The 26,317-nt window shown below is 45.2% G+C and overlaps 2 protein-coding genes across 7 annotated transcripts in view; one reads left to right on the top strand and one right to left on the bottom strand.

Annotated features, from left to right (window-relative positions):
* Positions 1-1,017: 1,017 nt before the first annotated feature.
* On the top strand, positions 1,018-8,045 carry LOC308570852 (uncharacterized protein). 4 transcript variants are annotated; one of them, XM_081165877.1, is made up of 3 exons: positions 1,018-1,412; positions 3,425-3,526; positions 5,177-8,045. In XM_081165877.1, exons 1-3 carry the CDS (start codon positions 1,388-1,390, stop codon positions 7,204-7,206), a joined length of 2,157 nt encoding a protein of 718 aa, XP_081022003.1. In that variant the 5' UTR covers positions 1,018-1,387; the 3' UTR covers positions 7,207-8,045. The 4 variants fall into 4 exon arrangements, with proteins under 4 accessions (XP_081022003.1, XP_081022002.1, XP_081022004.1 ...); XM_081165876.1 differs by having other exon boundaries at positions 5,174-8,045; XM_081165878.1 differs by lacking the exon at positions 1,018-1,412 and adding an exon at positions 2,481-2,848 and having other exon boundaries at positions 5,174-8,045.
* Positions 8,046-11,735: 3,690 nt separating this feature from the next.
* Positions 11,736-26,317, bottom strand: part of ITGAL (integrin subunit alpha L) — a 48,445-nt gene continuing 33,863 nt past the window's right edge. For 2 of the 3 annotated variants that reach the window (XM_081165826.1, XM_081165825.1), the window contains exons 15-28: positions 25,760-25,911; positions 25,425-25,553; positions 24,005-24,078; positions 22,932-23,067; positions 21,915-22,019; positions 20,932-21,011; positions 20,500-20,583; positions 19,498-19,573; positions 18,379-18,489; positions 18,072-18,140; positions 17,550-17,654; positions 16,524-16,619; positions 15,369-15,476; positions 11,738-12,942 (exon numbers count right to left, since the gene is read on the bottom strand). In XM_081165826.1, coding sequence (XP_081021952.1) covers positions 12,751-12,942; positions 15,369-15,476; positions 16,524-16,619; positions 17,550-17,654; positions 18,072-18,140; positions 18,379-18,489; positions 19,498-19,573; positions 20,500-20,583; positions 20,932-21,011; positions 21,915-22,019; positions 22,932-23,067; positions 24,005-24,078; positions 25,425-25,553; positions 25,760-25,911 — 1,517 coding nt within the window. In that variant the 3' untranslated portion in view covers positions 11,738-12,750. Of the gene's footprint in view, positions 12,943-15,368; positions 15,477-16,523; positions 16,620-17,549; positions 17,655-18,071; positions 18,141-18,378; positions 18,490-19,497; positions 19,574-20,499; positions 20,584-20,931; positions 21,012-21,914; positions 22,020-22,931; positions 23,068-24,004; positions 24,079-25,424; positions 25,554-25,759; positions 25,912-26,317 lie in introns of all 3 variants that reach the window. The other variant, XM_081165824.1, reaches the window with a different exon arrangement.

Genomic DNA, 26,317 nt, shown 5'->3' with positions numbered 1-26,317 from the left:
CTGTGGGTGGATTTCCACTAGCACCCATTTATTTGCATGGAACCAGACAGGGCTTTATTTGAGAATGGGTTGAGCCCCAAAATGGATTTTGAGAAGGGCTCAGGCAGCTGCGAAACATACAGTACCTTTAAACGAGAGTGAATCTGAGCCCAGCGCATTTCTTCCACATTCCAGAGGAATATATCTATGTTCCAGCAAATACAAGTTTTGTGGCCACCTTAAAAGACTTGACAGGTTTATTGCTGTGACTTTTTTTCCCATGGATGATGACGATGATTCACCAGAACCTATTCACGCAGAACTGGGATTTCTGAGCCATTTCTGTGTTTAAATATGAAGCACGGGAGGCGGGAGGGTGACAGTTGCTCCGGATTAGCTACTTCGGAGTACAACTGGGGGGGGGGTGAGCCCGTTAAACGTGGAACATATACGTTCAACCGTCATCCCAGATCAAGTGTCGCGGAGCGAGACGCTCACAAGAAGAGAGAGAGAAACTACCCTCCGTTCCTCCCTTAAGAATGAGGTGATAGTAACTGGTCGTTTAAAACAGTTCGGTCAACCGCCTCGAACAGGCAGCGCGCGACACTCACACCGGCAGTTTGTTTTAAGGCGGGAAAATCAACCAAGTTGCCTGAATAGGGGGCGGAGTTAATCCGGGCGGGCGGGCGGGCGGAGCGCGCGCTGCAGCCGTTGAGAGGCTGACGGGTCGGTCGCGCGCCGGTGGTGGCGGGGTGGGTGTGAGGCGAGATGCTGCTGGTCCCCCCCCCCCCGTTTCTCGTTCTTCCCCGCTCCACTTTTTCTCCTCAGACATTAAAGTGGGCGAGGTGGAAAGGCGCATTGAGTGCGCGCGCGGGGGGGTGGGGTGAGGATTGTTCTCTCTAGCAACCAAAATATTCTCTGGCTTTACCAAAACCGATAGAAATTCATATATATATATATATATATATATATATATATATATATGGGATTAAAATGCATTAGATATCAATATATATAGATATCTAATGCATTTTAACCCCCCAAAGGCTGGAGCTTCCAAATACCAGTTATTATTTTTGCAGAGCCGTACTGGGGTCTCTTTCATCAGTCCCTGGCCCTCAGTTGACGGTCTCAAAGACAGGACACCAAAGGAAATGAGTTTTTGTGAGGAGGAGGGAAAAAAATAGTTCAATGGCCTGCAAAGTAAAAACATTCGTGGAAATGGAAGGGAACTTTCAGTCGCCTTTAGTGGTGGCGACAATAATTTTATTATTGTTGTTACTATCTTACTATTCAAGTCACACGTTCAGTCCTTGGCAGCTAGAATTGGGAGAGATGTCTGAGAACCTGGAGAGATGCTGCCAGCCAGTGTTGACGATACTGAGCTGGATGGAGCAAGGGTGGAACTATGTACATCTCAACGCTCGTAACAGGTTAGCTTCATTATGCAAGGAAGAATATGGCTCAGTTTCCCGTGGGGTGCAGAAACAGTTCTCATGGGACACACATGACATTGACAGAGGACACGGCGCGTTCAGCATGTAGAACAAATTCCAGACTGACTCAGAATTGGATGTGGCATATGCTAGGATACGCAGAGCAGATTTTACAGGAGCCGTTTAGGGCACTTGTCATATCCAGTGAGATATGACACACAGTGCAAGGATTGTCATAAACCTTTTGTTGGTCCCAGAACACCACTCCACCCCCCATTTTTGCATTTGGAATTGCATTGCTGTCGGCAGCTTTTTAAACCTTAGCTTCTGTAAATGAGATATTTTACCAGATTTGGGGGAGAATAGATGGACAGAGAGTTGACACTTGTTGGATGTGTAGTGATGTATAACAGTAGTAGCGGGACTCGGGAACGTAAGTATGGGGATTGGCATGCACTCCCATCTTCTACCCTAAGTGTTCAGGTCAGTTTCCCCTCTTACAGTTTTAACACTTTTTACACGAATCGTCATAGAATCATAAAATCATGGAATGTTAGAGTTGGAAGGGACCCCGGGGGTCATCCAGTCCAACCCCCTGCAGTGCAGGAATCTCAGCTAAAGCATCTATGACAGATCCATGACCATCCAACATCTCCTTAACAACCTCCAAGGAAGGAAAGTCCACCACTTCTCGTGGGAGTCTGTTCCACTGCTGAACAGCTCTTACTGTCAGAAAGTTTTCCGAATGTTTAGTCGGAATCTCCTTTCTTGCAACTTGAAACCATTGGTTCCAGTCCTGCCCTCCAGTGCAGGAGAAAACAAGCATGCTCCTCCTTCACGTGACAGTCCTCAAGATATCTGAAGATGACCATCTCCTTCCAGTCGCCTCTTTTCCAGGCTAAACACACCTAACCCCTTCAAGCGCTCCTCATAAGGCTGTTTCCAGACCCTTGATCCTCTTTGCTTTCCCTCCTCTGCACACGTTGCAGCTGTCATGCCAGGAAAGTGGAGTTCAGAAGGGGAATCTGGGTTGACTATGCAAAAGCAAGCAGTTGCTTAGCGTATGTGGGAAGCAACGGGATTTACTCAAAATCTCAAAAGCAGAAATCAGTTCCTAAACTTTGGTCTCGTATAAAGGGCATGTATTATAACCCGATTGGGCTGCCATGTACTCTAGCCGTTTGCTTAAACGAGGGTCGTATGACAGCTCTAACTTCGGGAAGTGACTGAGTTAAAACCGTAGAGCTTCTACTGTCTCCGACGCCTAGAAAGGACTCAGAAGGAAGTACCGTTTGTTGAGGGGGCTTAATCATGAAGGGACCTTCCTGTTGCAAGCGGATCTCCATAGCTAGACACCTAGCAGCATCCCCATGCCCACTAATGAAAACAAAGCCTGCAGGGGACCCATAAGGGAGACAACGCCAAAGAACAAGGTTCGATGTGGCTGCAATTGCAGCATCTCGCTGGATCGTACGAGCAGATGATGAAGGGAAAGGGGCTGGGGAAGGGGTGGGAGTGAAAACAGCAATGGAGTCAGGAAACTGTCATGGTGACAGGAATGCAAGAACTGGGCTGGGGAAAGTTAAGGAGAAACGACACCCCCCCCCCCCGCTTCCAACTCAGCTTTGGCAGCTTTCCTTTAATTGTGCAAAATATCCTTAAATTTTAGAGGAATATTTCTGATGTGAGAGGTGTTGGGCGGGTTTGGTTTTCTTTTTCTTTTTAAATAACTGTCATATGGGGAACTTACGACTGTTCTAGTAGGCTCCATAGAAAGAAGGGTATAGATGTCTCTACTGATATGGACTTGTGGGGAATGTCTGTTCTGTAAGATGCTAGGGAATTTGTGTTATAGGATGATCTAAAATATGTGTACAGGGGTTGCTCTTTTATGAGCCTCAATAGGGAACTGGGGCATGGTTACACATGTGAGCATTGCATGTCTTAATGGTGTAGACATCTTTGCATGCTCTCACCCTATACAAATCTATTTCTTTCCCCGCAATCAGAATTCCCCAGTACTAACACTGCTGTGACTTCCCTTATGGAACGTGAAAAAGAAACATGTATCCTGGATCTCCAGGACTCCAGTGAAGAAGAGACACTAAGAGGTGAGGAATGAATGGAAGCTCTGCAGCTTAATGACTTAATGAATCATGAAATCTCCCCTCCCCCTTCCACAAAGTTATAGGGATGTTTTTAGACAAGCCATCACCTCTTAACAGCTTTCTTTAAACATATAAAGGGAAAGAAAAAAAATATTAGAGATTTCCAGGTTTACCAGAAGGAACCTTGAAATTAGACTTGATTTGGATTATTGTAATGAGATGTCTTACCTCCTTATTTAGAACCCTGCTTTCCTGTTCCTGTTTTCTTGATCCACCACCAAAATTACGCAAGAGTCATTTTCACCCCTTATCATTTTGCTGAGGTTTCAAAGATATGCCATCAACCTTCTCTCTCAATTTGTGGGAGAGTTTTCAGTTGCTACTTGTCAGTTCTATAGATCTATTTTAACATTTTTGTTAAACTATGCAGGCAATGAAATTAGTTTTGCAATCCGCTTTAGTCTAATCACCCACAAGTGTGGGACTGGTGCTGATGGAGCACAAGACTAACAGAAGGCAGGTGTTCAGACAAGACATGGTAAACTGTGATTAGCTTCAAAAAGGGTTGAATAGCTGCAGAAAGTAAGACCCTATGCAGCAAACTCCCCATAGCTTTTATGTGATCACCCTTGAAGGTTGAGCTAATTCATCGCACATACTACAGAAATACATCAAGGTTTTAACAAAAATTCATATATTTCTATATAATGAGAAAATCTATTACGTTCTCTTTCAATGCTCTAATTTTACCCACAATTCTGTCAATTCCTTGTGATGAGAGAATTGTGAGTAAATAAGTTTCTTTGATTTCCAAAATAGCCTCCATGATTGACTTTTTTTTTTGCAAGCTTTGTGGCAGTTTAAAAGCAGGAGGGGATTTGTATCAATTTCCTTTGTGTTAGGGCTGGGCGTTATCGGCTTTTCAACACTGCAGTGTATCGGCAGCCAAACATCGTGGTTTGGTGACATACTGTGAAGTTGAAAAAACAAGATGCATTGGCCTCTGCCTGTGAGACACTGGGTGAAACTGCCCCAGCTCTCACCTCCGAGAGCTGAGGCAGTTTCACCCAGGCTTGCAGGCTGGGACAATGCAGCTTGTTTGTACCGCTCAGCCCTGGTGCAAGCAGGCAGAGCACCAGGGCTCCATTAACTGCTCGCTGTGGGGAACAGCAACCATGCTCCCCTCAGCTGAGCAGTTTCACAGAGTCCCCACCCCACCACAGCTTGCAGGAGCCAGTGCCGGGCTGGGGGCTCCTTTAACTGCTTGACTGAGGCAAGGGCAACTGCACATTTCTCAGTCAAGCAGTTTAAAGATGCAGAGGGAGGAGCCGATACAGCTTTTTTCTCCCTTTGCGTCATATGAGGGCAGAGCGGGATGGCGGTTTCACTCAGCAATATATTCTTGGTGAAACCACCACCACTCCTGAGTCCCTCTGCTAGCAGTGCCCACTGGAGGAAGGAACTCTTGACTCCCTTCAGTGGATGCTGCTAGCAGGGGGACCCAGGAGCGGAGGCGGTTTCGTTTGTCATTGTTATTTATTTTAAAATGTATAGTGTGCTTTCCCAAGGTTCAAAGCAGTGTGCAAAATGAAGTTAAGAGTTCAGCTGCCAACAGTGAGGTAAAAATCTTTGGTATGATTATTCCAACAGAAGACATTGAGATAATAAATGAAAATAAGGAAGAGGAAGCAGAACAACAGAGCATACAGAAAGAAGACAAGTGGATTCATGACAAGGCAAAGAGCCAGCAAGAAATCTTCCAGGAAAAAGGAATCACAGCACAAGGCCATCTAATGGAAACTACCCAGCATGTGGCCAGTAATGGTGAATCTGTCTTATCTGTGGAACAAGAATCTACGGACATTTTTTCCGACAATGACAAGGTGCCCAAAGCCACTATCTGCCCTGACTGTGGGAAGAGCTTCAGTAACAGCTCCCACCTAGTCCGGCATCGTCGTGTACATACGGGAGAGAAACCCTACAAATGCCCCCACTGTGACAAGAGCTACCGCCAAGACTCCCACCTGGTCCAGCACATGCGTTCTCACACAGGGGAGAAGCCATACCGCTGTACTCACTGTGGCAAGGGCTTCTCCCAGAGCTCCAACCTTATCATCCACCAGCGGACTCATACGGGCGAGCGGCCCTTCACCTGTCCCGAGTGTGGGCGGAGCTTCAGCCACAGCTCCGATCTCATCCAGCACAAGCGGATCCACACGGGCGAGAAGCCCTACGTCTGCTCCATCTGCGGGAAGTGCTTCTCGCAGAGCTCCAAGGTCACCCAGCACAAGCGCTTCCACTCGGGGGAACGGCCGTTTTCCTGCGGGGAATGCACCAAGACGTTTCGTCTCCGCGCCGACTTGGTCCGCCACCTCCGTGCCCACACCGGCGAGCGGCCCTTTGGTTGCCCAGAATGCGGGAAGCACTTCGCCGAGAGCTCCCACCTTATCCGACACCAAAGGATCCACATGAGCGAACGGCCCTTTCGCTGCCCAGACTGTGGGAAAGGGTTCAACCAGAGCTCCAACCTGCAGCAGCACCAGCGCGTGCACCGAGGCCAGAAACCCTTCAAATGCGATGAGTGCGGGAAAGGTTTTGGCGTAAGCTCAGCACTGCTGCAGCACCAGCGCACGCACACGGGCGAACGGCCCTACTGCTGCAGCCAGTGTGGGAAGAGCTTCAGCGTCAGCTCCACTTATCACATACACCAGCGTATCCATGCTGGTCAAAAGCCCTACTCGTGCGCCAATTGCGGGAAAGGCTTTGTGCGCAGCTCCGCTCTCCTTCAGCACCAAGCCACCCACACTGGCGAAAAGCCCTTCCGCTGCCCATACTGCGGGAGAGGCTTTGGACAGAAGTCGGCACTCTCCCAGCACCGGCGAGCCCATGTGAGGAGAGGAGAGACGTTGGCTTTGGTGGAGGGCTGGGATGCTGCTGGGATGGAAGGTGTTGGGGACCAGGGGGTGGAAGGAGGAGTGGACAGCCTGTGGCAAGGCAACGGGATAAGGATTATGGAGCAGGAGTGGCAGAGCGAAGGGGACGAGAGCATGAGGCGGGAATGGGAGGACGACGGGGATGAGACGATGCGGGTGGAGTGGCAGGACGACGCAGACGAGAGCGTGGTGCAGCGGTTGCAGGAAGACGGCAGAGAGGGCATGAGGCAGGAGTGGAAGGATGGTGCGGATGACGAAACAGAGAGGACAGAGTGGCAGGATGACGAGGACGAGTGTGTGGAACCGGGCTCACAGGACGACTGCACTGAAAGCATGAGGCTAGAATGCCAGGACGACCCCGACGACGAGGCCGATGAGAGGGTGGCGGTGGGGTTGCAGGATGATGGGGATGAGAGCATGAGGCTGGAATGTCAGGATGACGAAAGCGAGGAAGAGGATTTCCAAGACCATGAGGATCAAAGACTGAGGGGGAAGTGTCTGGATGAGATTGTGGAGCCAGACTGGCAGGATGACAGAGAGGAGAGCCTAAGGGAGGAGTGGGAGAACGCCGTAGGTGAGAACTTCAGGCAGAAGCACACCAGCGAGGGACAGGAGTGGCACGGCAGTGAAGACGGTAGCGAGAGGCAAAGCTGGCTGGGAGAAGGGGAGGATAGCTTGGAGGGGGAAGGCGGGGAGATTGGAAGACAGAGTTGCCAGGATGAAAATGAGGAGATTGTGGTATTAAAGTGATTGGTTGGGATGCAGCGGACAAAAGAATGGGAGTGGGATGCTTGGGGAACTCATTCTATAGCCCAACCGGCAAGCCATCAATATGTCGTGGACAGAAATGGCAGGACTATCCATTGGTGCAAAGTGGTCTTGTTCACCTGCAGCAAATATGGCCGTGTTTGTGTTGTGTGGGAGATTCTGCTTGGGCTGCTCTCCACTTGAAAAATGTTCCTCACCTTCAGTATCTGCATGCCTGTACTAGATATCTCCACATGGCTGCCTCATGGTCAAGCTGTATGATGATCCAGCTCCCTGTGTTGTCCCAAGTCTTGTGCCATTTGCTGGTCAAATTAATTCCAAATCGGGTGATTTTATTCAATCAGCTTTTAAATCTTACCCTACATCTGTACATGGTGTGCCACACTTCTCAAAGTGAACTATGTATTGTTAAAAACCCATAAAGCTACCCGAGGCAGGTGCCTTTTCATAAAGAGGTGGGTGACTGTGCCTTTCCTTACTGCTGTAAGCAATTCTTGCTACACTCCTTGAATCAGTTTGGTAGGAAGGACACCTCACCTCAGTCTGGAAGCTTTGAAATCATTGGCTTAAAAAGGTACTGTGTGAGCAACAAAAAACCCCCATTAACTTTGTTTTATTTTCACTGGTATTATTTAGGAGCCCAGGCAAATCTGGGAACATATGTAAGACTCCAGTATTTAACTAGAACAGCTTTTTAAACTCTTATTGCATGCTCCAGACCCTTTACCCTTCCTAACTGAAGTTATTTTTGTAATGTTTTGATTTCTGCTATTATCCATGTCTCCCTCTTATGAACTAATAAATGCTCTTTTTAATTCCCACTCAAGTACCCTGAATTCTTTTAATTTTGACACCAGGGCTAATAATCAGGCTAAACATTTTTTTCAAATCCATTTCAAGACAATTGATTTTACATAACCTATGCATTTTAGATACTCTGAACTGTGTCTGTTCTTTGGAAGCAGAATGCATTTACACTTACAATTGCCAATTAAATCTAGACAGCTGAGCTGATCAAAACTTGCTGGCCTTGATCCAGAGAACAGAAGGAGTTATTCTGCATACCTAAAGGTGGTTTGAATTTGTGTTTCTCAAACAGCCACATAGCAAACCATTTGAAGCTGATGGGGGTTTCATTAGCAGTTTGGGATATGGTATGGGGCTTAGCCCTTCCAAGAGAAAATGTACACAGGGGGTACTCCAAGAATTAATTCCCTTTTACTGTCATTAAAATGATCTCTGACTTCTGGCAAGACAAGATGGCAAGAGCCACGGCCGCATGTTGCTCCTGAGAACCGCCAGCACCAACTGCACTGCCTGACTGGTCCCCACGTCGCCACCACTGTCACAATCGGAGGGGGGAACTAGGGGTGCCCAACATGACAAGCAGAAAGGTCGCATAGAGCCCCCATCGGCATTGACCCTGCTGGGACCAGGAACACCCCATCGACAGCCCAGCGAAGCTCCTAGGCCTGGAGGTCTCGAGCTGAACAGAAAGCAAAAAGGACCCCCACCCAGCCAAGCACCAGCTTACCACTGCCACCGCTACCAAGGGAGAGAGATAGGAGGGTACTGGGAGGGCCAGGGAGGCCATGAGAAATAATGCGGCCTAGCCCAGGTCTGACCCTGAGCCTACCTCCCTGGCAGCTAGTGTGAAAAGAGCAGGTTGGGACCGGGGGGGGTGTGTGAAACCATGTGCCGGAGACCACCCCAAGGAAAAACAAACGCAGCACAGGACATCCCCCTCTGGAAAGTTGTTGTTGTTTGTTGCTGTTTATTTTTTATTATTTTATTATTATTATCTTTGGATAACTGTAATGGCATCCATGCAGGAGGCCTGAACAACTGAACAAGACGGAGATAGATTGAAATTGCAGAGTTTTGAGAAATTAAAAAACAAAGTGCGAGACTGGCTTCATTATTATCAGATAATGGAGACATATAATTTGGATAAGAAAATTGGTTTCCAGGTGGAAAAATCAAAATTAGAAACAGAACTGTTAGAACCTAAAACTAAGATTTTGTCAAAAATGTATAACTTGCTGTTGAAATGGAATACTCAGGATGAAACGGTGAAATCTGCTATGATTAAATGGGCACAAGATGTTGGACATAACATTATGTTTGCTGACTGGGAACAGTTGTGTACCACAGGTATGAAGTTTACGGCATGTAATGCCTTGAGAGAGAATATAATGAAAATGATTTACAGGTGGTACATGACCCCAGTCAAGCTTGCAAAAATCTATCATTTGCCCGATAATAAATGTTGGAAATGTAAAGAAACTGAAGGTACATTCTTTCACCTTTGGTGGACGTGCCCAAGGATTAAGGCTTTCTGGGAAATGATATATAATGAACAGAAAAAGGTATTTAAATATACCTTCTTGAAGAAACCAGAGGCCTTCCTCCTGGGCATAGTCGGTCAATTGGTGTCAAAGAAGGATAGAACTTTTTTTATGTACGCTACAACAGCAGCAAGAATACTCATTGCAAAGTATTGGAAGACACAAGAGTTACCCTCTCTGGAAGAATGGCAGATGAAGCTGGTGGACTATATGGAACTGGCAGAAATGACTGGCAGAATCCGAGACCAGGGAGAAGAGTCGGTGGAAGAAGATTGGAAGAAATTTAAAGACTATCTACAGAAATATTGTAAAATTAATGAATGTTAGAATGATGTTGGATAGAAATTAAGTGGTTTCCAGCTGTAATGCTTTAAGGGAATATGAAAAATGGGTTGTTAATAGGGAAAAATCTAATGTCACTATTTTAAGACCAAAGATTAGGATAAACAAAGAGGGTAAGGATTTGCTGAGCCAACAAATTGAACTGGAATACAAAAAAGGGAGGTATGAGGAGGTCTGGGAAACAAGCTAAGGAAAATAAGTAATAGAAAAATGGAGTGGTTTTTAATCATTTTTATTTTGTATTTTTTTTTCTTTTTCATTTTGTATTGTAATATCTTAAAAAAATCTTAATATCTTATAAAAAATATATATGAACAATTGAAGGCTGCTCCCTGGGACTGCCGAAGTCGCAGAAAAAACTACACTCGCTTATTTTCTCACACAAAAAGTCAAGAATAAGCCCCAAACACCTGCACCTCCCCTCCTCAAAAGGAGGATGGGGGAACCCCCAACATAGAATCATATTACATCGCCAACCAAGTATGCTACATAATCCACACATATTCTAGAAGACGAGACGAAACAATGGGTCCACTTGGAGAGAGACACCATCAAAAACATCCCCACAACAGCATACCCATTTCTCCAAAACAAACTAAAGAAAATCCCCAGAACACTGAACAGGTTCACACAATCCATGCTTAAGGCATGGAAGGGAAAAGTAGGCATACTGTCCCCATCCCCATCCCCACTAACCCCACTGGCCTATCGCCCACCATTCCAACACGCAGCACAAAACCTCCAGATAAAAACCTGGCAAGCCAAAGGCCTACACTGTCTAAAAGACTTATTCAAAAACAACAAACCCATACCAACACAAGAAATACTAGGGAACACACAAATACCACACAACCCAACAGTAAAATCAGCAGCTGCTAGGCCCTTGACTACCTTCGAAAATCTCCTGACAGCAAAGGGACACGGCAAAGGGATGGTATCCACAGTATACAAAATACTGCTCCAGAATCTCAAAACCCCCCTTGACACTGAAACTCACCTACAGGTGGTACTTAACACCAAGGAAACTGGTGCTGAGGAACCTCAGCAAGATGTTAGAGAGGCTGCACCTCCACAGGCACATACCTCCACATGTCGTGGGAATGCCCTAAAATCCAACCCTTCTGGACAGCAGTCCTACAAGAGATATGCCAAATAACTAAACAGGTATAAGAACTTACCCCAGAACTAGCCCTACTGAACATCTTTCTAGATCATAATGACCACTCACATTATACAGAGCTTATAACCCACCTACTCTCAGCAACCAGAAGCCTCAAAGCCAGACACTGGAGAGAACTGTCAGGAGTAAACATGGACCAATGGTATCAAATTGTATGGGAAACGACCTTAATATAAAAGCTAACCAAGAAACTGAAAGTGACACGAGGACAAATAGAAGAGGACGCCTTCACCCCAGTATGGCTCCAATTTTTCACATACACAACCCAACGAGACAAGAAGAATCCACCAACATCATATGAATCAATCTGGCTTACCTGACCCAACAAACCCTCATTCCCTCACAAATTCAAACAAACCCCACTGCAGCCAACTACAGACAACCAACCACACCCTGCCCCCAATACCTCTCACTACCAAGGAAATGTACTAAACAAATAGAAAGAGAACCTACCTGGTTGATGCGGACACAAAAGCTCACATGTACAATATACAAAATATAAGCCTCACCACCCCACCCCTCCTCTCCCCCCTCTATTTCCCCAACATTATACTGTCCTCAACACTTAATATCTCACAGCAAATGTAACTGATTTGTAAGAAAGACTGTACAACCTGAAAAAAGAAACAAGGCATGTACTTTTCTAAACCAAGAAAATATTTAATAAAAATATTTTTTTAAAAAGAATATCTCTTGACAGCTTTGTATGCTGGCCCATTTACTTTAAAGCTGCCTAACTAACTTACCGGTAGTTGAATTTCATCTTTCCACACTGCCTTTTGCTGTATAGATGTTCTAAAAATAGTTACACTGTGGCAGACATGATTACATTGTTAAAAGTTTTTAAGGTTTTTTAAAAGGCCCTCTGGATTGTATCTTGAAATATAGGAAGATGTGGTGAATAACTTAAGGAGGAAAAGGGAGGAAGATAAATGACTAATAGTTTTAATTTAAACACAATTCGTCAAAATTGGTAATGTGAGTACAAAAGTAACCTGTTGACAAACCTAGAGTACCACAGAGGTTGAAGGAATTAGGTGCCACATAAACAATCCATCGTTTCTTGTAAACTGAATTCTGACTTACTGGACTTCTTAAAACCTTTGGCTGCAATCCTGTGTATACTTACTTGGGAATATGAGCCACGAAACACAGTGGGATTTACTTCTGAGTAAACAAGCATAGGTATACATTATTTCTAAAAACGGAGGAAAAACTAAGTTGATTTGCACAGTTGCCACTTCATAGAGTCTCTTTTAAAAGTCTGGAAAAGGCCAGTGTCTGTTCCTTTTCATTAGGGCGCATTAGGGAAGTACAATAACGCAATTCCTGCTTTCAACTCCTTTTCTCTGTCCATCATATACACCTGTGATCAGCAGCCCCAATGCATACAGATGACGACGAGTATCATTCCAAGGAGACACAGCTCTATTTCCCAAAACAGGACTTTTGCAAACAGTTTGACTTCACCCACCCAGAGGTGAACTCCATTGTCTCTTGAGACAGATGGGATGCCAACACACACAAAAAACACATATGCAAATTTTAAGAAGGTGAGTATAAGTCCTTGCTGGCAACAGAAAAGTCACTCTTTCCTTCCCTGCACATTTAGACCAGTTATCGTGACTGCAGTTTGTGGGGAGGAGACTGATCTATTCATTTGGTATCAGCTTCGCCATTCAACAGGTCTGTTTTTTCTTTGGCTTCTTTTTCACTGTCGCTCCCTTCACTGCTGTCTGATTTGGCTTCTTTCTCTGCATCACCTCCCGGATTGTCTTCTAAATCTACTGCATTATTATTTTCTTGAAGGTCCATCATCTCTTTATAATTACGTTTGAAGAATCCACACTATAAGCAAAAGGGAGGGGAAGCTGTTAGCAGTAGCTTGAGTAAGATGCTTGATCTGAATATGGGAGACCTAACTTCAAAACCCAATGTAAAGTTTTTGTGATGGCCATCCCAGTGGTCTTCAACTTTGTGGGGGGGGACCCCCCAAAATCTACCACCTTTCTGAATATCAACCTTTATCCCTCTATTTTTCCCAGTTTCTTCTCATCAGGTATCTTGAATGAGCAAATAATCTAAAAAAATTGGGGGGGGGGGTTTGCCATTGATGTGATTCAGTTTAGTCCAGGCCCTAACTCAGTTACATATTTTAATTATTATTATTATTAAATATTTAAAACATCTCTAACTGGTGCACAGAAAATTTAAGGAATAACAGACAACTTAAACAAAATATTACAAAAACACCCAGTTACACATAAAAATGTTACATTAATACTGTACAAAGTCACTAATATATAAAAATCATATCGTTTTCCTTCTGACACCCTCTCAGCCTCCGTGTTCTTGCTCAGGATCCAAACAACTCACAGCTCACCCACAAAAGTCTCACATTCAGAAGAGTTCCTGGAAACAGCAGACATCAGCCTAGTCTCTCACTCTAGAATTGCTTTTTATGGTTTCTCTCTCCTGCATGGATTTTCTTATGTGAGGTTAGCCTGGTCATGTGATTGAAGCTTGTTCCACATTCCAAGCATTTAAAATGGCCTAGTATGCCCCACAGGGTTGTTGTAAAGTACTTAGTACACTTATAAATGAGATGTGGCAATAACAGCACAATCTAGCTCATGTTAAGTTTACGGTAATTGATTGGAAGGATCAGTTAAGCACTCTCTGCCATTCATATCTATGGAGAATAAAAATGGCTTAACTTTGGCTGGACCACATGGATGATCATTTTAAAAAGGAGGTGGTTGTTCAACAGCCATGATCCAATACAGTCTCTTCAGGCTGAATTGGTATGGAATCTATGTTCTGGAAGCAGAAAAGCCCAAACCATGATATCAAAATGTATTATGCCAATTTATTTACTCAAGCCCCAGGAGGCATAAAGTTAAGTTTATTCTGCCATGGGATTTATTTATTTATTTAGAATTGAGCTGCCAGAGCTCACTGAAAATATCCATGAATTTTTTTATCCTTCCTTTCCCGTAAGAAGTCTTGTGATTAAGAAGTCTAAAGACAACCAAAGCAGGCACATATAACACATACATCAGTTAGAAAATGTGTGCTAGTCTACCTAATAAAACTGTTTCCAAAACATTACAATATTTTTGTTATAAAACACCTGAATAGATTGATAACACTTTTAAAAACTGGACCACAGAGTTGTTGGTGTGCTCTGAGCCGCTCCCTGGACCACTATCCCCATGATTGGAGATGGCCAGGACTTAATGCATGATATTCTAGGAAAACCAGCAAAATGGCTGTGCTGCCAAATACAGCAGTTCTTTCCAAGGATATCAGGACAAAAGGAATGAGGAGGTGGAAGGGGAACCCAAACAGTTTTATTAACAAATAAACAGCAGGCATGCAAAGCATAAAATAAAACATACCCGACAGGGGCTACCCAATCTCCCTTTCAGCTGCTCGGAGCCCCAGGTAGAACAGCAGGAGAAAGACCCTGACCTTAGGTCTCCCAGCATCAGGTCCTTTGATCTGGGTAGAAGCTCCCCGGGCCCCTCCCACCTATGGCTTTTATAGCCTGCCTTGATGTAATCAAGTGCACCTGGCATTACTCATGATTAGCCCAGGACCCTGAGATGGGATTAATACAGAGCAGCTGAGAGTCTCCCACTACCTGCAGCCGGGCATCCAGCCACCAGCACTTGCAACACAGAAGAACCCAAGAAACTCCCGACAGGTGTGTGAAACACAAGAATCCGGCAGACTTCAAACTGGGGATGTTAAAGGGAAAGGGACATGCCACCTAACTCCTCAAAATACAATTGTCTTCCGCATTTCCACTACAATGGCACTAGAATTCTGCGTAACTTATCAAATCCTACAGGAATCTAACTTGGTATAAGAATGGTATAAATGCAGAATCTGATTTCCCGCCCCCCCCCCCATGCTGAGGACAACTATCCAAGTTTTGATAGAGCCAAATTTAGAAAAGAACCCTTGCTCAGCAGTAGAGCACATGCTTTATATACAGAATGCCCCTTCCATCTCCAGGCAGCACAGAGAAAATGTCCTGGGGTGGCGGGGGGTCACTGCCAGCCAACGTAGGCAGCATTTAGCTAAAAAAGGACCAGCAGTCTGACATAATAGAAGACAGCTTTGCTGTGACTTCAAGATGAACATGTGGATCTCAGCAGAAGCAGATTTAAACTACTGATAAAACCGTTGCTGCTAAATTGCCTAAAAAATGACCTGAGCTCTCAGCTACTCCTAACCCAGGATTCCCAATGTACATCGAGTCTTACCTTGTAAAGTGATACAATGATGAGAATTAGCAAGAACAAGCCTCCGACAGCACTGCCTATTATAACAGGGAGATAGTTCATCACATGAATCATCTCCACCTCAGCAACCTGGGGAGCAGGGAGAGAAAAAACACACAGATCATGACTGGTCGCAGTGGGCCTGAGACAGACAGCCTAGTTCTGTAGGAGCCAAATCAGCAGGGGAAAGGTCTTCACTCAAGACTGGCATGCCAGGCCAGTCCTGTATTTTCTCCGGCAAAGGCCTCTCTCTTGCCCAGAATATACCAGATAACGTTTGCTGCTTCTAAAATAGAAGTCCAGCTATTACACAGTCAAGGTTAAGAACAAAGGCAACTAAAGCAAGATGCCCTGATACAGCAAAGGCGACATGAAGCTGTATCTGTGAAGCTAGCTAGTGATCATTGCACACCTGCAATCTTTTCGAAAGGGTATCATACACAGTAGCTAAAGAAGATTTAGGCAGGAAAAGAGGTAGCTTTAAAAACACAATGAATCTAATAGAAAGGAAGCTATACAGCTCAAGATACACAGATGCTTCAACACTCTAGAAAGCATTTTGTTCTCAAAATTGGATTGACTTAAGGATTGGTTAAAAGAAAAAGGATAGAATATACACTTAAGGTGACTGAACAAATTTGACTGTTCTAATTTATGGGGATCCTCTCCAGTTTGATTAATTAAAAAAATTAAAAGTGGGTTAAATATTGTTCTCAGAAACATATGCAATAAGAAAAATCTACGTTTTATAGTCATATTTTGGGAGCTTCTAGACATCCCTCCTGGTATGCTTGCAGAGAGGTGATACAGTATAGCCAGCATTGGGTTGGTAGCTCACACTTTCCAGTGCAATTTAGAAAAGTGACAAGATAATTACACTAGAAAGTGTGGGTTAATGATCACATTTTTGTGAATAAGCAGCCTGTCTGAAAGTGCCTATAATGTACTTCCAGAGGACAAAAAGACTTTTAATAATGAAATAATATAGAGTAAGGGAGAAATCTTGTAAATAGTTCTGTAAGGAAATCACTTGGATGGAGAAGATTATGATAGAAGTAATGCTATGAAATCCTGCAAGCAAAACAGGTAAATCTGCAGAAAGGGGGGAAAAGAAGCAATTCCTGCAGCATGCACTACCTGAAAGTGGGTAAATTCAGCTGGGTAGAAATTTGTGTATCTTGTAGTATCAAACGTAAACCACAAGGCTGTGCAAAACTTGAACTGAGATGTCTTCTGCAAAGTAAGAGAAACGGACAATTTGTTTTAGACCATACTGGGCAGGATCATTCACATGCAGAAAATCCCACCTTTAAAGAAAGAATAATATTTTCAAGCACTTATTGCCGCACCAACTAAATTGAAGTTGTATTATCTTGGGGAGTGACTTGGGAGGTATAAGGAGGCCACTCAAAAGATTTCCACGTGTGCCATGGTAACAATAAATCTATAATAACAACACCACAGCAGGAATGCAACATGTCTGTCCGAAAGGAATGGATGTCATGCCGTTTGCATGATGTCAAATTTAATTGAAAACAAAAGTACAGAAGGGCTGGTGGAGCTCAGTGACTGAGCACATAGTCTGCATGCAGGCAGTCCCATGCTCAAGACCCCTCATCTCTAGACAGGGCTGAGAAAATACCTCTATCCAAACCCCTGGAGGGTGGCTGCTAATCACTGATGCCAATACCGAGCTTAGAGTGGCTAGATGTAAAAAGAGGACAGAGCCTCTACACCTTTAATTGCCGAGTCGCTGGTACACACTGCAGAAGGCAAAAAGGAGAACCAGCTCCAGTGCTCACTGGTGAAAAACTTACTGTAACTCAATACATTTCAGAGCAGAAGCACCCCTTCAAGAGCTTGAAAAACTTGAGAATTCTTAAAATTCAAAAGCACACTGTAGCAGTGCAAATAATTCTTCTTCTTCTTCTCATAATGGGCTTATTATGTCTTTCCTTTATTATCACTGTGTTGACTGTATTGCCCCCACCCCAGCGTCAATATTAGTACTTTGAATAAACTGGAATGAAGGACTCACTATACAAGGAAAGGATCCCATTCTCTTACCTTCCACCTCTAAAAAACCCATGCCCCAGGACCCAATGTGGACAGGAGTTGACATTTGCTGCAAGTAACCCTTTACGGACCATTCCAAGCCTTTACCTCAATTTTGCTTTGGGTATACATCAACCCAGTGATATGGATTATGGAGGAATTGATCTGTCCAAGATCACACTTGTAGGTGAGATAAGTGCCAGTTGCACATTGCTAGGAAGAAAGCAGAAGTTTTAAAAAGCGCCCATCCACACTTAAGAAACCTTAGTTTTCAGGAGTTCTCTAGAAGTGAACAGTACCACATTATTCTCCTAATATGCAATTCCATGCAGAATTTCTTGCAAAACAATTATTCCTAATATAAAGCATTTTTATAAGTCGTCACTAAAATATATGCATTCCTATACACACTTTACCCCAGTGTGTGCATTTTTGTACACATCACTGGGTCATAAAACTGCATGGCAAAATTCAGAGAAGTGCAAATGGTCGCGTATCAGTTTGCTTATTGTTTCGGAAGTGCAAATTAAGCAAGTTTTCCTTTAAATGTGAACTGAACTGAACCCCCCCACATGCAGCAGGCTTTGAGATATAATTCTTAGTAAGTGCTCTTGTGCAGAGACAATCTACCTCAGGCAACTTGACTTGGATCTTTGTGCTTTTCTGCATTTCCATGGGTTGGCACACTGCAGGGGGTACCTAGGAATTGAAGAAAAATCTGTGTTTGTTACCATCGGAAAAAAATATGGAAGTTTAAAGTAACTGGACCCGTCTTTTCAATGCTTTGCTTGATCATCCTTCACTTCCTCAATAGTGAATTATGTGGGCGACTCGCACCCACTGGTTAGCCACCCAAAAGCTAGCACTAGGGGGTGCTGAGCTTCGACCTTTTACACCCGCTAGCTGCCCTTGCCCTGTTGTTTTATATCGTACTTACTGTTCGGATGTTATCCACCACCCAGGTCAGCCCGGCAGGTAAGGCGGTCGGCACCTTCACGATCACTGACAGTGCAGGAGGTGCGAAAGCACCCAAGGGCCGGTTTGTTAGCTGCAGGAAGGGGAGAGGGAAAAAGGAGAGAGTGACTAAGGCAAGGAGACGCAACAAATTAAACTTCAGGGAATCATGGAATCCTTGCATTGCAGAGTTGGAAGGGACCCTGAGGATCCTCTAGCCCAGTGGTTCCCAATTGGTGGGGTCCCTCGCACCATTCACATTAACAAAAACCACCACAGAGATATCAAAAATTTCAAAAGTAGGAGGTCCCACAGTACCTAGCTAATTGGGAGCCACTGTTCTCATCCAAACCCCTGCAATTTAGGAATATGCAGCTGTCCCACATAGGGATCAAACCTGCAACCTTGGCATTATCAGCACCTGTTCTGACCAATTGAGCTATCCAGGCCCAGTGAGCTGGGATGGTGATTGCTGGCAATAAGGATGCAGAAGGGAGCAGTGGTGAATGCAGTATAAGGCAGCTCCTTCTATCCAAGTCAGACTAAGGGACCCTCTAGATCAGCACCGTCTACTTCAATTAGCAGATTCAGTTTAGGGAAGCGTCATACGTAGCTCAGTGGTAGAGCATCTTCCTTGCACGCAGGTCTAATCGCCAGCATCTCCGTGTAGTGCTGAGACGGAACGCTGTCTGAAACCCTGGAGAGCTGCTGCCTGTCAGTGCAGACAATATCAAGTAAGGTGGTCCAGTGGTCTGATTCAGTAAAAGGCGGAATCCCATGCTCCTGTGTTCCAGAGACCCTCTAGGTCCCAGCAGGGCTGCCCAGGTGAGGGCCAGAAAGTCAAGTTAGTCTCTTGCAGCAAAAATGACATCTGTCTGTACATTGTACATTTAAAGCACGTGGCTTCCGTACAAAGAATCCCGTGAACTGCAGTTCGTTAAGAGTGCTGAGAACTGTAGCTCAGTGAGGGGTAAACCACAGTTTCCAGGATTCTTTGGGGAAGCCGCATCCTTTAAGTGTATTGTGTGTACCAACTCACAAATGTATTATGGCATGAGCTTTTGTGAACTCTTTTTTGTGTAATTAGTAGTCTCTCACTCACTTCATACGAGTGTGTCACCGTCTTATTTTCTTGACGTTGGGAAGTGAAGTTCACATAGTGGCTGGATGTTTCTGACCTGCATGGGAGTAAAAGTAGAGATGAGGGAGGTGAAGAACGGAGGCAGGGAGCCCAACCCCAAGGAGAACAATTGCTGCAGCCAGTGACCCTACAATGGTGGCAGCGAACTCAGCAATGCGCCACCGGGTGTTTCTCATTGTTACCACAACCCCTCTGTGCCCACATTGCTGCCCCCACAAAAGTCTCAGTCCAGCTACTAGCTAGCGGGCAGAAAAGGAGCCTGATCTTCTTGTTACCAAGAACAGATGTTTTATCTTCAGCTGTCGTAGTGGCCAGACACGGTGCGAATGCAGTTTAATGTGCATATTTTTGTGACGTAAATCACAGCTGTGTGAGCAACCCCGGAAGCGGTGGGGGAACTTAAATATGGAGAAATAAACAAACTGACGGAGTAGATGAAATTATTTTGATTGGGAAGATGGTGTGGGAGAAAAGAGCTAAAATAACTCTTTCCTCTAAACACACGTACATACTCATCTGAAAAATCTTGGGAGTCTCCTGTGGCTTCATTTAAAATGGCCAGTTCTATTCATAGATTCCTTGTGTACTTTACCTCTTAGTCCCTGCATTCACAGATGCAGCAAAGGATGTAATACTTAAGTGTCTGGGCCACCACCAGCACCACCAAATCCCCCCACATAAAAAAGCTTATGATGTCAGGGAGGAAGAATCCGACCAAGCCTTCTACAAAGCACAGTTTTCTATGTGGAGGGATTTCTCCCCTCCCATATGGAAACGCCCACACACCCCACACACAAAGCTGGAATGTTCAGGATGCTGGATTCTGCACCCAGTACCAAATTCTAGGCTTGCACATCACTGACATGGAATCACAGCATACCCCCAGCCCTGGTTACAATTCTCAAGCTCTACCCTGAGCCTGAGCAGTCAGATAAGAAGGGAAAACAACAACTTGTCTCTTACTCCTTGACAATGATGTTGATGGGGTACAGGACAGGGATGGTGTGACTGGCCCCGGTGTCAAGAGTCTCATTCACGTTGTTGTCGCTACAAGACAGAGACAGACGTCAAGAAAATGCAAAATATCCTTTCGCTTGCCACCCTAGAAATGGCCCTGACTTCTGCACCCATACCCAGGCAGGAAATTCTGTAACAAAAACTTGCAAATAACTATTCATCTAGACACCTATGGGTTGCATTCAAGTACGACTAACTTAGGTGCATTAATTTCAGTGGGTCTACTCTGAGAAAAAAGTGAGCGGGCAGGGCACCTACGCCTTTAACAGTTAGGTAGCAGAGAAGAAAGCAGCAGAGGTGTTTTGCATGACATGCTCCCCCTGCTGAAATCCCTTCTTCTACACATCTATTAAAAGGTAGAAGGGAGGATACACCTACCTTGTGACATTTGCCTTCATCTCCAAGTAATCTCCCCAGGAGCTGTTGCTGAGGATGCTAAACCTGAGCTGAATTAAAGCCTGCAATGGAGGAGGGAGGAGATCAAAAGTGAGACAATTCATGGCACTTGCTGCCTGCCTGCCTGCCTGCCTGCCTGGCTCCCTCCCTCCCTCCCTCCCTCTAGAGTGCTGACCCCATCCCCTTTCGTCCCCCTCATGCAGAACATAGGATCCTCATTGCATCTTGAAATGAAAACTCTAGCAAGAATCAACAGCTTTCTTTTCTTTTCAATCCTATGCTGGTGGATGTCTTAAAGAGGCAGTTTGTTGACAAAATGCAGCCGTGAAAGAGAAAACTGCAAAAATTGTGAAGAAAGGAAGATAAAAAATGTGCTTCCTTTCTGATCGGAAGCCACTACCTGTGCCTTCTGAGCTTTCCCCTTCCCTACGTTTGTTGCAAATGATCTCCCTGAAGCACTCACACACGGGCATCTGCTGCAGCCAGCATCTCCCGCTCTCAAAGTCTCCCCCTTTCCTCCTGCTGTCTTGGCAGGATCCCCCTAAACTCACCGTGCTTCTGCTTGTTATCCTCAGCCCCCATCCCCACACATGCCAAAATGATTCAAGTTTCTTAAAAGTCATATATATATCCTTCAAGGCACAACAGAAAACTAATTACACTTCTTAAAACTGACAAACTACCAACGATATCTTCTTTTCTCGCTTTTTATTAAGCAAACAAAAAACTTCTCGTTGTAATTTCTCTAGTTATTGCTTAATTATTTGTTAAGCCAATTCATTGTTCCTAAACTTCATTCTTTACTGAAAAAGCTATCCAGAGAGCGTGTGTTAACCCTCTTTCCTCTTTCCACCACCCTTTGAGGTCGGTTAGGCTGAGAGACTGTGACTGGCCCAAGGTTGCCCAGGGAGTTTCATGGCTGATCAGGGAAGGAGTGCCAGGTGTCAGTGTCACCACATGCTCACCTTAGTATTGCTCTTGAAGACAGGATGGCTGATGTTGCAAGAGAGACCTTTGAGGTGCTGGCTATCCAATAGTCCATCGCAGCTCATGACAAGCAGAGTGTTGGACTGCGAGAAGAGAAAGGGTGGAGCAAGTTCAGGGTTGATGTCAACACCTGGCAGCCTTGTGTTGCTAACACCTGGCCTAGTTAGCATCCCTTTTGTTGTTGTTATTGTTGAAAAAATGGCCCAGCATCCTGAGCCCAGTATCATGTTAATTTCTCAACATAGTGTCATTCCAGGGGCTTGTGATAAGTCAAAGCTAGCCTTAGCCACCAGGTGCTGCTTGTAGCAGAGCTCAGAGTACTGCTGCCTGTGAAGTCCAAGCGGGGGGACACCAGACGACTCTTTGCCTCCAGTGGGGCAGGCTCTTTTAGTCTGTGGCCCTCAAGGCCTTTTTGGGTGGCTCTCTGCAACATTTGAAACCCCCAAGCCCTTGCACTGCCTTCCCAAAGCGGGTAAGCAAGGGTAAGGGTCCAGCCTCCTTCCCAAAGCCTAGTTAGAGCTTTGTCATCTTTGGAAGGAGTTGGGAGGGCTCTAAGAACCTGCCAGAGCCTCACACCTCCTTCCCAAAGCTTGGCGCCTTGGTTAGGTGGCTTTGGGAAGGCAGCGCAAAGGCGGGGTGTGTGTGTGTCAATTTTTGGCTTTGCTCCTCTCTCCGCATGTGCAACGAGGCAGTGTGTGGCCTATGGGTTCCATTCTGAAGTTCTCTTGCAGCTTGCTTGGTGTGAAAAGTTGAGGACTCCCCTTGGGAGGGAGCTAAGTGCATTTCCATTAAGGTCCTGGACTGGGAAGAGAACGATTTAAGCATCTGTGCCCACCATAGCACTGCATCTTCTTGTTTCATTCTTTTCATCACTGCTGCCAAAAATGTAGGGGAAAGGGTTTGGGTGTGTGATCAGACCAGGCTCTAGGAAGCCTTCAAACCTGAAGCCAGCCCCAATCCAGTTCCAGTGCCCCTTTTGCAGAGGGAATACCTACCACCCAAGCTTTGCGAAAGGAGAGGCCTGGTATGTGAGGCACATGGAGGGTCACAGAGTAGGCATCCTCTTTGCGGTTCTCCAGCTCCAAGCTCATGTCCAAGTCTCTTCCAGGGAACACAACCAGCTCCTGAGACCTGATCAAGAGGATGTTGGGTAGACAAGCTGATTAACAGGCCTCGGTTCCTGGGCCTGGGAGGTGGGACTGTTGAATGCACTAGGAAACTGATGTAGCCTTTGAGTCTCAGTTCCGCCCAAAACTCACAACAGAGTCGCCATCCAGCTGCCCACTAAACAGTTACAGTCGAAAGCATTGAGAGGAAGCTGAGTTGGTGAAGGCTGCCATAGGGCATACCTACATAAAGCCGACTCAAAACAGGGAATCATGGGAGGTGTAATACTATGATGGGGAAAAGCCTAAAGATCTCCAAAAGACCATTCTTAGCAGCCTCATCACCAAATTAAGCCCCAGCATTCTTTGGCAGAAGCCACAGTATTAATGTAGCATAAAATCAAGGTAAGCTTTATATTTACTGCCGTAAGCTTTGTAAAATAATATTGTTGGAAACTAAAGCAGGGGGCAAAGTTCACAGAACACCGTGCAAGTCTTGCTACAGTTTAACTCAAAATGGCCACTACTCTAGATTTAAATGGTGTTCTCCAGAATGGCTTCCCTCCCTGCAACACAGTCAGGGAATACTTTGGTTCCCAGAGACATTACAATTTTGTAGTTTAGCTATGCCAAGCACAGTACACTCTCAACCTCAGCCCCTATCTACAATCCTTCAAAGCAGAAGTGACCAATCTGTTGCCCTCCAAGTGTTGTTGGACTCCTATTCCCACCAGTCCCCAGCTAGGACAGCCAATGCTCAATGCTGACAGGAGAACCACTATTGGAAGGATTGCTGTTATAATGTATATGAATTTAAAACTCTCTGCATTTAAAATATGCTGGCATATATGCTAAGACTTATTATTGCAAAAATTCAGACCTGTCCTCCCTCTACCACTTTTAATTTGTTTTCCTACACTAAAAGCATCAGTGACTGATAGCATCAAGGATGTTCAACATACCCTGAATTGTGAAAGGAGAGTTTCAGGTCAGCATGACACACCTGATCTTCCCCGCAGTGCTTGTCAAAAGGAATCTAACATGTGAGCCAAGAATATTAGAACAGTTAATATGCAACATCTTCTGAACAAGCTATCTCTTCCTGCTGAAAACAGCTAGGCTGTGCCCCGTTCCCAGATCTCTTGCCTGCTCGCTCCAAACCGTGGGATCCCATACATTCCCCTCCACCTTTAGCTCTAGCTACTGGGAACAGATAAAGCTGTTTTCATGCGCGCTCTTATGCAGAAGAGTTTGTACTTCATTCTGCACATCCCAAAGGACAGCCTCCACTGAATGCTGCAGGCGTCAATCTCAATTTTGCTTTATGTGCCCAGTTCCTTTGCCCAAACCCATTAAATCCCATTTCCTTCCCTGAGAATCTGGGGTCAAGACAAGACTTGCCCACCCCACCCCCTGGTCTATTGGCCCTTTCACACTGGTTTTTTGTTTCGTTTCATCACCAACATGTCATTGGCTGTGTGCAGCCAGCTTAAAATGAAGCTATGGCTGTGTATGCACACCACCATTGGCTTTGGCTCCTGTGCACTACAGATGTCTGAAGCTGAGTGCCCATGACATTAGCCACAATCCCTCTGTATCCTGTAGCTTCTTGGGAAATACTGCTGTTTGGTGCATGTTCCCCTCAAGCCAGCTCCCGTCCAATTTGAAAACTGTAAGCAGCGGTTAGGCTCGGGCATGAGCACTTCAGACAGCTGTTGCACATGTGCAAATGACAACACATGCGCAGATGGCAGCTTTGTTGGATTGGAGCCAGGAGGCTGCAGGCATAGGGAAAGCCATCAGCTAATGTGCATCAGGTAAAGACATCATTTTCCCCTGTTTGCTGTACACAGCAGCATAAAAATAGAGACTTGAAGCACTGTGGGTGGGGGGAAATGGCCCCACCGTGTTTCAAGCAGCTAATGTGTACACAGCCTAAGTTGTTCTTTTTCCCAATTTGGATCTAAGTATCCATGATGGATGGCCACAAAACCTCCCGAGGGAGTCCGTCCCACTGTCAAACAGCTCTTACACAAAATTCCACTTTATTAAGTTTTCTGCAATGCTTCCCGAATGGAATTGCATTATTGCCATTTGGAGGGGCACTCTTGCGCTATAGTGTAACAGAAACAGGACAACGACGACAACAACACCCTGAAAACATTTGCAGCATAAAAAGTTACAGGATTTCAGCTGGAATCCACAGGACATGCGCTGACTGGAAATGAAAAACCAATCCCATTTTTTTTTGTAGGTGCAAACCAGGATGGTGTCTAACCGCCCCATTACAATCATGACCACAAATCATTGTGAATGCAGAGTAAAAAGGCTACCTGGATGGTCCCTGTAATCCTACTTTCAAAGTATCAGGAGTCCTCTCACCTCCACTGTCACTGCATTACTTAGGGGGCTCAGAACAGGTCTAGGGTGTCCATTGCTAGGGTTGTTGTCACGCCCAAGAGAGAAGTTCATAAAGAGCTTGATAGGCGATATGTAATCCTCAATGCAGCTCTGAAAGGGAATGGAGGCAGCTGGCAGATAACTTCACGCACCACCCTTACAGATATTGAAGCCAGAACTCTCATAAGAGGGGTTCTTGGGCACCCACCCCAGAAGCAGCCGCATCTTCAGCAAGACGCAATAGATGACTGTGTGGACAGCTACCATATCTCACCCCAGGTGAAGCTTCATGGAAATGAGGGCAACCCTCCATTTACCTTGAAGAGAATGCTCTCCTGTATGCACACTTCTCCCAGAGATAGTTCCTTCACCCCATCTGTGACTTTTGTGCCATTCTTAAACACTCCTCGGTGCCTCATCCTGTTCCGGTCAATCTCAAAGCGGAAGGAGAGCTTGGGAGAGAGGGGTCCTGGAGGGAAAGCGGGAGAGAGATTATGCATATAAAGGGATGATGCACTTATGACAAAAGACAGCCAACACTCTTGAGTGGAAGGGTAGCAGGATGAAGACCACATGGAGGAAATTAGGGGGAGAGATGGGGTAGGGTGCTATTTTATGCCAAGTACCTTGTTTTGTCAGAAGTAATTCCTGTCCAGCAAGAACCCACCGCAATGTTAATTAGTAGCTGCCTCCTTACCGCTGTTGCTTCTTTCTGTTTCTTGTTTGGTACAGTAGCATCATTGCTCATTAATTGACCTTTGATTGTTTTGTAATAATTCAGTTCCTGATCCAAATAGTGTGGTCCCCCCCACCCCCAATCCCCTTCATATTTTTCTTATTTTCATTTTTCTTTCAGAGGGAAATAGTGCTATTTC

The sequence above is a fragment of the Podarcis bocagei genome (assembly GCF_964188305.1).
Source record: "Podarcis bocagei genome assembly, chromosome: 13".
NCBI classification, from domain to species: Eukaryota; Metazoa; Chordata; class Lepidosauria; order Squamata; family Lacertidae; genus Podarcis; species Podarcis bocagei.
This window is presented reverse-complemented; position numbering and strand designations above follow the sequence as displayed.